This window comes from Schistocerca americana, chromosome 3, assembly GCF_021461395.2.
Source record: "Schistocerca americana isolate TAMUIC-IGC-003095 chromosome 3, iqSchAmer2.1, whole genome shotgun sequence".
NCBI lineage: Eukaryota > Metazoa > Arthropoda > Insecta > Orthoptera > Acrididae > Schistocerca > Schistocerca americana.
Window position 1 is genome coordinate 470,741,310 of NC_060121.1, and position 12,946 is coordinate 470,754,255.

Sequence of the window (12,946 nt, forward strand, 5' to 3'; positions counted from 1 at the left end):
AAGAAAGAAATTTATAATTGATGAAATTTAAAATAAAAGTTGCTTCTTTTATCTTTAGTGAAAATCCACCATAAATGTGTCCAATGTTTCGTTGAGTCTACGATAGTTAGAGAAGACGAGGGAGCTACAAATATGTTGATCCGGTTAATGCTCTCCAACATGGTAAAAACTTGATTCCGAAGAGTCTCCCGAGTACGTTACTGGAGCAGTTTCCAGTCCCGAACCATCATTGTTCCGATATACTTGACTGGGTTTGTCAGGAGGCTTTGCAGGTCGTTCCTGCGCCGATATTTCCAGATGTCTGTTTAGTCAAGTTTTATGAATGCATGCTGCTCTTATCGCGCGCAAAGTGAAAGACAGACATCTCTTCTGCATAACGAAATCAAACGATGGAAATGGAAATGCCGTGTGGCTAGGGCCTCCCATCGGGCAGACCGTTTGCCTGGTGCAAGTCTTTCGATTTTACGCCACTTCGGCGACTTGCGTGTCGATGGGAATGATATGATGATGATAAGGACAACACCCAATCCCTGAGTGGAGAAAATCTCCGACCCAGCTGGGAATGGAACCCGGGCCATTAGGTATGAGATTCCGTCGTGCTGATCATTCAGATACCAATGGCGGACAATCAAAGTATTGGCAGCATCGACAAATGTGTTGCTTCACCTTGATATGTCGCGCAGTTGTGCTTTTATCGTGACTGCCAATGCAACGATCAGTAGGTAACCCCTGGCGTTATTTGTAAACATACCCACAAGAATCACCAGCTCTATTTGCGGGCCGCACTTGAATCGGTTGTTGAAAGCAAAGCACCAGTTTGCTTTCATTAGACGCGTTTGTGGAACAGTAGAGTGTAAATCGACTATGTCATGGAGGACAATAGCGACCAATGATTAGACGCCCATCACGTTATGGGTAGAAGGCTTGTAAACAAGAGAAACTGCTCGACGTGGGCACCGGAGTCAAAGTGATGTGGTGCTCACATGGAATCGGTTCCAATTGACAGTGTTGACGACTTAAGCCGCACAGGTCGTCCACGTTCGACAAGTGCACGAGTTTTGAACGGAAGGAACCGTGGACTGAGCGCTGCAGGAGTGAATTTGACCTAGACGATTGATGTTCCGAATCTCCGTTCCCGGGTCCACGGCGAGCACCACATCATGCACCGCTACACCATGGACTCTGTAACGGATGGGCAAGAAATCGTGCAGAATGGACACCCCAGGATTGGCATCCGGTGTTGTTTATGGGTGATACTCGGATTGTTTCTATGTGATAAACGCAGACAGCGTGTTTGGAGCAACAAGTCAATATTGAACACTTCAAATACATTGTCCACATCTGCAACAAAATGGTCGTGGAGTGATGTTCTGGGGTGGCATTACGTGGGGCCACCGTGTACAGCAGGTACATTGAGGACAAGCTCGCTAATTTACATTACAGGAACGAGATTCTGCAACCGATAGTGCGACCTTATCGCTAATATTTTGACGACAGTTTCATCTTGAGGAATGATAATCGACATGATTATCGCGCTGTTCTTATGTAACGTTCCTTCAGGATGTTAGGTTCTAGAGGACGGAGTGGCCTGCCTGTTCCCCAGGCGTGAACCCATTTAAATATGTGTTGGATCGACCTTTTTATAGGCGTCGACAACTACTACGTAATCTGCACGCAGAACTGCCGCTGAGCAGTGGGCAATTTGGACCAGGGATGACTTGATGTTCTCGTTGATGATTTTCAAGACGGTTTCAAGCCTGTATCCAAGCAAGGGAGCGTTCCATCACGTACCGACGTTGACCAGGAGTGCTGTGAAAAAGCCCCATGCGAAACAGACGATTCAGTCGTTTTATTTAGAGAACTGGACACATTGAAAATGTATACATACGCATGCCTCAAAGCCATTTTTTTCTGTGCCATGAATTTCGAAATATAGGGGTGATGCAGAACTTTTGTTGATGTGTGTTTTTGTATTTTCTGAACTTTTCGAATACTTTAATGACTGAAATTTAAAGTTATCACTTTGTAACACTGATAAATTTCCTCAAAAACAATTTAGAATCAAGCTTAAAACAAAATAATTATTTTTTCAAGCTCTTGTGTGTCACATACTTCTTTGGAAACGGTATATTGTATTACAATAAATTTTATATTGTAAATATGTTTAACATTATGTTTAAAAGTGAAGAGTAACAAGCTTTATTCTGTTAAGCAGTTAACCGTGGTCCTCAGCTGGACCAATCAAAGAGCATTTACACATTTATACTGCGAGCACCTCTCCTGCCCTGTCCAGTTTTACTCTGACGAGCTCCTATGCAACGCATTCAAATGTTTCCAGCTGTATTCAGAAATTCACTTGACTTTGTAATTTATTTCCTTAGCATTTTACCTTGTTCTTTTTTTCTTTCCAAACAGATAGTCTGTTGATTTTGTATGTGAATGAAACCGGTTATGACAACAGTTGCGCGACCCGAGACTGAAAAATAAAAGAATTTTATCTACAAGTTGGCCACTCTGGTTTTGGTTAATAGTATGCCTAATATATGTACACTTTGCGATTTTTTTCCATTTATCTACAACGTAGGGAGGGCATTTTTATATTAAAAAATTTTGTAACAGTACTTTGTTTTTTATATTTCTCGGATGTAGCTACGTGTGTGGAAACTTCCTCTGGTAGGAGACGCCTTACTCTCATTTGACATTTCAGATAATCGCTTCCCTCATGTTACTGTTCAAAATTTTGTGCCTTTTTATAGGTAACACTAGGATCGAGAACGAAAGCAATTGTTCTCGAAAGATTTTTGAAACGAATTAGGAATATAAAGAGTATAAAATGAGGACAGGCAGCCTGGAGGTAAGACAGTGACGTAACTGACCTGCAGTCGACTCTCTTCTGCCCGCTGGCGCTCCCGATGGCCAGGCAGAGGGCGCACACGATGATCATCAGCAGGCTCAGCTGCTGTGTCTTCGTCATTGTACCTGCGGACATAGGCACTTGTTAGTATCCCACAGAGTGACACCGCAGACCGCGTGAGCAGAACGACCTTTACATATTGCTTATGGCTTAACAGCGAGTTTCTCTGCGGTCTGCGATACCAAGTGCACCAGAATTACCATTTAAGTGGCTGAAACCTGTCAACAAAAGTAAAAAAAGTGTGCCTTACGACAATTCGGTCACGTGAATTAAGTGTACTGCTTGAATAGGGCTAAGAATCTCCTATATTCACCGTGCGTATTACATACCAGCTACCATTTTTGTAGCATGTGAATTCTTTTTTTGCGATTTTTTTTATTTATTTGCTTCGTAAATATGTTAGCATTTACATTTTTACACTCACAGATCTCACAGAACCTAAGATCGTAATGCTATAAAATGTCCTGAAGATGAAGGTTACGTCCACTTGAAATCAGTAATATAAGACTATAAACGTCATTGCCCAAAAAATAAAATAAAAAATAAGAAATATAACAGTAACAGGTTTCTCTATGCCATTATATTTATATACAGGGGGGCAGGGGAGACAAAAATTTGAAAACATCATAAACATAACACATTACACGTTGGGAAAACCGTTGGCATTCAAAAAAACTTCCAGTCTTCTCGAAATGTATAAATACAGGTCCAGTATGGTTTTAAAGAGAGTATTATGATATACTCGTATATGTCCGAGTTTTTATATAGGACAAACAGGGAGGGTATTTAAGATCCGCTTTTCTGAGCACTTGCTCAACAAAGACAGCGATAATTCATAGAAGTCAAATTTTGCAGAACATGTCAAAACAGAGAAAACACACACTTCCTTCTCCATCTTTGCTTAACATGGAAATTTTACATATCGTTGAAAGAGGTTAATCTCTTAGAAGAATTTGAAATATATAGGCCTAACATTACTACCTAAATTCAAAAGTTTAAAAAACTTACACTATTTTGATTGTGTATCATCTCTTATAAAATGTGAAAATTAGCCCATTTCTTTTATGTGATAGAACTATGTGTATGTTCTTTCAAATGTATTACATACAACTTCTTTACGTACTTTGGCTATATCTTTTACGCATACTTTTATATACCTTCCTTGGCGCTAGCACAACAGATATATAGATACGATTCAGTTACTGTAAACTGTCGATCATTGGTTAAAATAATCTGGTACATTACGTATATTTCTGAATATACCATGGCATTATGCGTCTGTGAAGAAGATATTGGCATCTGATAAAACAATACTGGTTACATTTCTGTTACTTTTTACACTTCTTATAAATGTGTAGCCAAGGCGTGAAGGTTTATAATATCTCTGTTTTGTAAGCTTCCAAATTTGACTAATTAGTTTTTCGAAACAAGTAAGGCACAATAAAAATTTATTTACAACTGATGATTGAATTTTATCGTGAAAAAAGTCATACCATTCTAGCTACAAAATGGCGGCAGGTTCAAGTGACGATGATGGAGGTGGACAGCGACCACGCACCATTATCTCCAAAGTCGACCACAAAAGCTGAATAATATTGAGATCTGGTGACTGCGGTGGCCAGTGGAGATGCCAGAGTCATCCTGGTGCTCACAAAACCATTCCTGGATGATGCCAGCTGCGTAAACAGGTGCCCTGGCTTCTTGGAACACGGCTTCACCATTGGGGAACAAAAATTGCACAGTGGGATGGATCTGATCAGCCAGAATGGTTACATAATCCTTGGAAGTAATGGCATAATACTTGGCATAACGTGGAGTAGTCATGGGGCCCATGAAAACCTACAATATGGCTGCCCAAATCATCACCGAACTCCCGCCATGCTTCACTTTGGGACGTAAGCTCGGCGAGAAGTTGTAAACAGTGTGACACAAAATTCATCCTATCAAATGATTTTGTACAATTTCTCCATTCCATTGCGCGGGGGGGGGGATTTGCATCGCTGTTGAGTGGTTTTGGAATTTCAGCTCACCCTGCTGTTCTCTGCTTATGGAGCCTTCGTATTATTTTCGCGCTGACAGGGTTCGCGAGCACGATTTTCTGCTCCGTAGTGGCCTTTGCAGCTGTTGTCCTGCTTTTCGTCATGATCCTCTTCAATGACTAGCGGTCACTATCACCCAACACTACTTTCTTTCGCGTTGTGATTTACCAGATGATTTTTTTTCCACTTTCCCTGTGTGCGGTGTAGATCTTTTATACGCTGACACTTGAAACACCAAACACTTCGGCTCTCTTACTTACTGTAGCACCCATCATACGAACATCAACAATGTGCCCAAGTTCTAGTTTACGTGTCTCTGGCATAATGCAAGAACAGCAAACAGAACACTCGCCTGACCATGACTGGCACTTGCAACGTACTGAGGACTTGGTACGAGTGCCGTTCCTAGCCAAAAATAGTGGCCCAACCTGCAGACTTGGCTACCAATCACTGTACTTCATAAACGATTTTTGCCAGTTACATGAAATCCTTTTTTATTAACCGACATCCTCGTTGCAGTCTGCAAAAAATGGCTCTGAGCACTATGGGAGTCAACTGCTGTGGTCATCAGCCCCCTATAACTTAGAACTACTTAAACCTAACTAACCTAAGGACATCACACACATCCATGCCCAAGGCAGGATTCGAACCTGCGACCGTAGCAGTCGCACGGTTCCGGACTGCGCGCCTAGAACCGCGAGACCACCGCGGCCGGCTGCAGTCTGCATTTGAGGTTGTAAAGGAATTTGAAGTACAATCTATGGCTTGGTCAGGGCTACGTTTTATGGCTTCCTGTTGGTTTTTCCGACAGTGACTTAGTTTTTCACATCCTCCTCCCGACATATCCGAAGCTCAGGCGGTACTTATTCGTACCTAAGGTCGCTAAAGGACACCAATACATCTCTGCTCTCTACTGAGACATCCGGTTTGAAATCTGGTGACGTGAGATACGGTTCGTCATTATTATCTCGCTGACGAGAGCAAGAAATCTGATGACCTTCAGTCCTTCACAATATTGCGACCAGGTGTCCCAAAGATCGCCTCTATGTTTTATGGAGTGAGGGCAAGTAATTCACCCTACGAATAGCGACATTAAGCAGGGCAGTCCCATCGGAAAGGATCGGTCTCTCTGCCTCCTCCACAGCTTATCACTGCCTTCCTTCCCTCCTCCTAAACATCTAGCCATAGCAACACAAACGCTACAATGAAAGTCATTCGCACGACACAGATTACCCTTGACACAATACGTTGAGGAAAGAAGAGGGATCCTACCTTAATGCCTCAGTATATCTCACGAAACCGGTGAAAGTTGGTCACAACGTTGTTCCGGCCTGAACAAATAACTACGTATCGGACACTGGCTTAAACGTAAGTGATCATGTTATCTTCCAGGCGTGAGTGTATCTCACTTCCACAAATGGCGAAGCTATTACAGTGCTATATCAAGCCTGAAAAGGCCTACGTACAAATTACTTTTAAATTACTTAGTCACAACTTTGTTCCGAACCCAACAACGACGTAGCGGATACTACCTTCAACGAAAAAGATCGTGTTTTCTCTAAGCGTGGCTTTACCTCGCTTCTATAAACGACGATGCAGTTACAGTGTTATATCACTCCTGATAAGACTTACGTACAAATAGCCTTTAAATACACTCTAAGAAAAAAAAATTGCGACGCACAACGAACGAATTATCCGAATGGGACGAAAATTGGTAGATGTGGTGTACATGTACAGTCAAACAACTGATTACCATTTGAAAACAATTGGATGATTCAGCCACGAGAAAGAGCTTCAGAAATTGAGCAAGTCGATAATGCGCTGGATCATCTCTCACCCTTATACAAGCAATTATTCGGCTTGGCATTGATTAATTGACTTGCTGGATGTCCTCCTTAGTGACATTGTGTCAAATTCTGTCCAACTGACGCGTTACATTGTCAAAATTGCGATATGGTTGCAGGGCCTTAATTATAATCCTCCAGACGTTATCAACAGGGTAGCGTTCCGGCGACCTTAAAACCAAGGTAGTGTTTAGGAAGTATGAAGACAAGTGGTAGAAAGTCTCGTCATGTACGGACGGGCACTATCTTGCTGAAATGTAAGCTCAGGATAGCTTGCCATGAATGGCAACAAAACGGGGCACAGAATATCGTCGACATATCACTGTGACGTAAGGGTGTCGCGGGTGACAACCAAAGGAGTCATACTATTGAATGAAATGGCACCCAGACCATCAGTCCAGGTTGTCGGACCGTATGGCGGGTTGGATAGGGGAACATAGGTACAAAGATGGTAACTGCGAAGAAACCGTGGGTGACAGAAGAAATACTTCAGTTGATCGATGAAAGATGGAAGTACAAAAACGTTCAGGAATACAGAAATACAAGTCGATGAGGAGTCAAATAAATAGGAAAAGCGGGGAAGCTAAGACCAAATGGCTGCATGAAAAACGTGAAAAATGGAAAAAGAAATGATTGTCGGAAGGACTGACTTAGAATATGGGAAAGTCAAAACAACTTTCGGTGACATTAAAAGCAAGGGTGGTAACATTAAGAGTGCAACAGGAATTCCATGGTTAAATGCAGAGGAGAGAGCGGATATGTGGAAAGAGTACACTGAAGGCCTCTATGAGGGGAAGATTTGTCTGATGTGACAGAAGAAGAAACAGGTGTTGATTTAGAAGAGATGAGGGATCCAGTACCAGAATCAGAACAAGAGAGCTTTGTAGGACTTAAGATCAAATAAGGCAGAAGGGATGTATAACATTCCACCAGAATTTCTAAAATCATGGGGGGAAGTGTCAACAAAACCACTATTTATGCTGGTGTATGGAATGTATGAGTCTGATGATATACCATCTAACTTCCGGAAAAATATCATTCACGCAATTCCGAAGACTGAAAGAGCTGACAAGTGCAAGAATTATCGCTCAATCAGCTCAACAGCTCGTGCATCCAAGATGCTTACAAGAATAAAATACAGAAGAATGGAAAAGAAAAGTGAGAGTGTGTTAGATGCGATCAGTTTGGCTTTACGAAACGTAAAGGCATCAGAGAAGCAATTCTGACGTTGCGGTTGACAACGGAAGCAAGACTAGAGAAAAATCAACACATGTTCATAAAATTTGTCGACATGAAAAAAGCCTTCGACAATGTAAAATGGCGCAAGTTGTTCGAAATTCTGTCGCCCGCCTTTTTTTTTTTTTTTTTTTTGAGTCATCAGTCTTCTGACTGGTTTGATGCGGCCCGCCACGAATTTCACTCCTGTGCCAACCTCTTCGTCTCACAGGAGCATCTAAGGCGCCAGATTTGGTGCTAACGCCCCAGACATAGTTGGGATACCAATTTGTATGTTGCCCACAGTACAATATGTACAATATGTACAAGAGCCAAGAGGGAATAATAAAAGTGGACTGCCAAGAATGAAGCGCTCGAATTAATAAGGGTGTAAGACAGGAATGTGGTCTTTCGCCCTTAGTGTCCAAACTGTACATCGAAGAAGCAACGATGGAAATAAAAGAAAGGTTCAGAAGTGAAACCAAAATTTAGGGTGAAAGGATATCAATGATATGATTCGCTGCTGAAATTGCTGTCTTGTGTGAAAGTGAAGAAGAATTACAGAATCTGCTGAATGGAATGAACTGTCTAATGAGTAGAGAACGTGGATTGAGAGTAAATCGAAGAAAGTAATGAGAAGTAGCAGAAATAAGAACAGCGAGAAGCTTAACATCAGGATTTATGGTCAAGAAGCAGATGAAGTTAAAGAATTCTGCTACATAAGCAGCAAAATAACCAATGACGGACGGAGCAAGGAGGACATCAAAAGCAGACTAGCACTAGCAAAAAAGGCATTCCTGGCCAAGAGAAGTCTACTAGTATCAAATAAAGGCCTTAATTTGAGAAAGAAATTTCTGAGAATGTACGTTTGGAGCACAGCATTGAATGGATGTGAAACATGGACTGTTGGAAAACCAGAAGAGAAGAGACTCGAAGCATTTGAGATATGGTGCTACAGACGAATGTTGAAAATTTGGTGGACTGACTCTGCGCAGAATCGGAGAGGAAAGGAATACGTTGGAAACACTGACAAGGAAGAAGGGACATGATAGTAGGACATCTGTTAAGACATCAAGGTACTTCCATTTCACTAGAGGGAGCTGTAGAGGGCAAAAACTGCAGAGGAAAACAGAGATTGGAGTGCATGCAGCAAGTAATTGAGGACATCGGCTGCAAGTGCTCCTGTGAGACGAAGAGGTTTGGCACGGGAGACAAATTCGTGGCGGTGCCGCATCAAACCAGTCAGAAGACTGATGACTCAAAAAAACAAAAAAAACAAAAAAAAGAAAATGGCGGGCGGCAGTCAGGTTGGTATCCCACCGCTGTCTGGGCCGTCTCCAGGCACCTCTTTGCTGGTCATCGGGGCTCAGTTCGAAACGGAACTCATGACTGAAGGCAATACTGTTCCAGTCTATGAGATTCAGGCCAAAGACGTATATGGAGACGCCCCAGACATAGTTGGGATACCAATTTGTATGTTGCCCACAGTACAACCCGAGAACTAGGAAGTGGTGTCTGGGGTGCCATTTCTGTTCATAGCAGGACTCTTTTGGTAGTCATCCGCGGCACCTTTACAGCACACTGGTACATCGATAAAAGTCTACGTCCTGTTTTGTTGCCTTTCGTTACACAACATTACATTTCATCAAGATAATGCCCTCCATCACACAGGGAGAGTTTCTGCTATTTGTCTTCGAGCTGTCAAATTCTGCCTTGGTCTCCCCAGTTGAGAACTTCTGGAGCATTATGAGTAGGGCCCTGTAACTATCTCGGGATTTTGACGATCTAAGGCGCCAGTTGAACAAAATTTTGCACTATATCGCTCAGGAGGACATCCACCAGCACTATCAGTCAATGCCAAGTCGAATAACCGCTTGACTTCCCCAATTTGTGAAGCTCTTTCTCTTCAATAAATCATCCCCTTTTTTCTGAACTTGTAATAATTTGTTTGTATGTGCATTTACATCACATCTACCGACTGTTCGGATAATTCCTTCGTGGTGCATCTTAGATGTGATGTGGTGTGATCTGCTGCTCTGATTCTACATTAACATAAAGTGTAGCACATCTCAGGTGATGTAGCTGGTACATTTTGACCGGCAGGGTAATAGCTGAGGCAGAATAATAAGCAGGCCTCCCACCCCATGGAAAGACATTTTCCAATAGATGTGTTAGTTAACTTCAACATTCTTGTGACTTTCCTCCCTTGTGTGAATGATAATACGTTGCACATGGTAAATTGTTTGGAACGTCATCAGGTAGCCACGGCTTTCGTAAGTCGACTGTCGTCCAGGTCGTTAGGATCGGACGAATAGCCAAATATTTGTCAATGATGAGCCTTCGTTATTAGGAACAAATGCATCGATAACTATCTGACAAACGTAATATTAGAAACGTTTGACGTTCATCAGATATCAATTGCTGATGCATATATATATATATATATATATATATATATATATATATATGAACGTCAAACGTTATATATATATATATATATATATATATATATATATATATATATATATATATATATATATCTGCGGACGGAATCTTCTGGGTTTGTGAGACCACGCCTTGTGTGACAAAACTACTGACTTTACTGCTACAATTGCAGACAGACTTCATCAGCGACACTGCTTGTGTGTTTTATAAGTCAACTATTATTTACATTCTCCCTACTGGGGGTGAAGAGCTAGCTGCCCAACAGCGCCTCTTCAGCCTTTTGATTACATAATTTTAAAACGTATTATAAAATCATTTAAGAGGTTAAAACAGGTAATTTCAGTACTATGACAAGATGACGATGGTGCGATGTACAGTCTTTGCAGTAAGAGAGTGATGTAATTGTGAACAGAAATTGGAATAGGGGAGGTATTGGAGAACGTAATAAAAGCTCCTGGAATCTGTGTTTTAATAGGAACTGAAACAAGGGAAGCATTGGAGAGGATGTTGGAAAGGGAAGCCGAACGAATCTGTTCAAAAGAATAAGTAAGTGGGATACAGGTGTTAGATGAGTGGGATGCGAGGTAGGCAAGTAAAGGGTGAGTCAGGACCTTCATTTGAGATGGGGAGTATTGTTGCTCAATCTACAGTGGACACCACAAGTTCCTGAAGAAGATCGCAGCACAGGGGTCGAAGCGGCGATCATTTGAAGAAACATGACGCAGCCTGACTACCCAGAAGATTTTAACTTCTGTATTGGTTATAGTTGGAAATAACGTAGTTTTCAGGGATGAGTTCATTGTCTTGGAGGTGAAGACGATTGAAATTACTTTGGAAAAGAACATGGAGAGTACAATGGAGACCAAACGAGTGGGACAGTGGAAAATGGCTCTGAGCACTATGGGACTTAACTGCTGAGGTCATCAATCCCCTAGAACTTAGAACCACTTAAACCCAACTAACCTAAGGACATCACACACATCCATGCCCGAGGCAGGATTCGGACCTGCGACCGTAGCGGTCGCGTGGTTCCAAACTGTAGCGCCTAGAGCCGCTTGGCCACTTCGGCCGGCTGGACACTGCACCCAATAAGACACAGATATAAGATTTGGGAGGATGGAGTTGCTCCTTCCGGCTATCCTGATTTGGGTTTTCCTTGGTTTCCCTAAATCACTACCGAGCGACGTGGTGCAGTGGTTAGCACACTGGACTCACACTCGGGAGGACGACGTTTCAATCCCGCGTCCGGCCATCCTGATTTAGGTTTTCCGTGATTTCCCTAAATCGCTTCAGGAAAATGCCAGGATGGTTCCTTGGACAGGGCACGGCCGACTTCGTTCCCCATCCTTCCCTAATCCGATGCGACCGGTGTCGTTGGTCTCTTCCCCTAAGTCAACCCAACCCAACCAAACCAAAATCACGTAGGCAGGAGCCGCGATTGTTCGTTAATCAAGACCACTGTCGACCAGTTGTCTCACTCTCTTAGTTTACCTGTCCTATGCTCATAGAGCACATTACGTATTCTGTGTATCGTATATTTCAAGGTATTCATTTGTACTGTATTACCTTAACAATTTCTATATGCTTCCAAATCATGGAACGATGTTCACTCTGCATTGCTTTCCGTATGTTACTTTCGACCACTTGTATCCTGTATCAGCTTATAAAGTTCCTACACCTCCACAAACACAAGTAACACCTTAGAATCTCCCAGATCTTGCTGAAAACTGACGAAAGATTAACGAATCGGTGGGAATCGGTTTCATTTGTTTCAGGAAGAGGAGAATTTTTGTGGTCTGCCAATGGGTAAGGATAACGAGAGGAGAAACGTCTGTGTGTATACACGGACTTGGACGTATGGGGACATGGAGGGGCCAATGGATTGTCTGAAATTATGAATGTGACTTGGTGGCAGGAGGCGAAAACGTTTGCTCTACCTAGGCCCATTGCCGGCCGCTGGTGGCCGAGCGGTTCTAGGCGCTTCAGTCTGGAACCGCGCGACCGCTACGGTCGCAGGTTCGAATCCTGCCTCGGGAATGGATGTGTGTGATGTCCTTAAGTTAGTTAGTTCTAAGGGACTAAGGGACTGATGGCCTTAGAAGTTAAGTCCCATAGTGCTCAGAGCCATTTGAACAATTTTTGAACCTAGGGCCATTTCACACTTGTCCGGCGGGGGTCTGTAAAGCACCGTGTTCACGGCCGTGGTGTGGTGAGCCATAGGGCGCCTTTCGCATCTACACGGCATGGACTGTTGCCGTCAAAACGGCGCACAGCAGCCGTGAAACAACCGGGCGCTCCTACTGCGGTGGGCGGCTGCCGCGCAGTTAGCACGGTGACGATTGGCGTAGGGGGACTGAGTAAACAAACGTATGAATGTGAGGCACGATACGGCACGGAACGGACTTATTCGAGGCAAAAACACCGTGTGCATCAGTTCATTCTCTCTACTGTTGCTTCCATTTCTTTCCGTTATCGTAACTTCTTTTCGT

At 42.9% G+C, this 12,946-nt stretch overlaps 1 protein-coding gene across 1 annotated transcript in view; it reads right to left on the bottom strand.

The window, feature by feature from the left end:
* LOC124607270 (elevenin-Vc1-like) overlaps positions 1-12,946 on the bottom strand; it is a 328,738-nt gene that overhangs the window by 82,863 nt on the left and 232,929 nt on the right. Inside the window, exon 2 of the mRNA XM_047139548.1 lies at positions 2,877-2,979. Within this exon, the coding sequence (XP_046995504.1) occupies positions 2,877-2,974 (98 nt within the window). The 5' untranslated portion in view covers positions 2,975-2,979. The remainder of the gene's footprint in view (positions 1-2,876; positions 2,980-12,946) is intronic.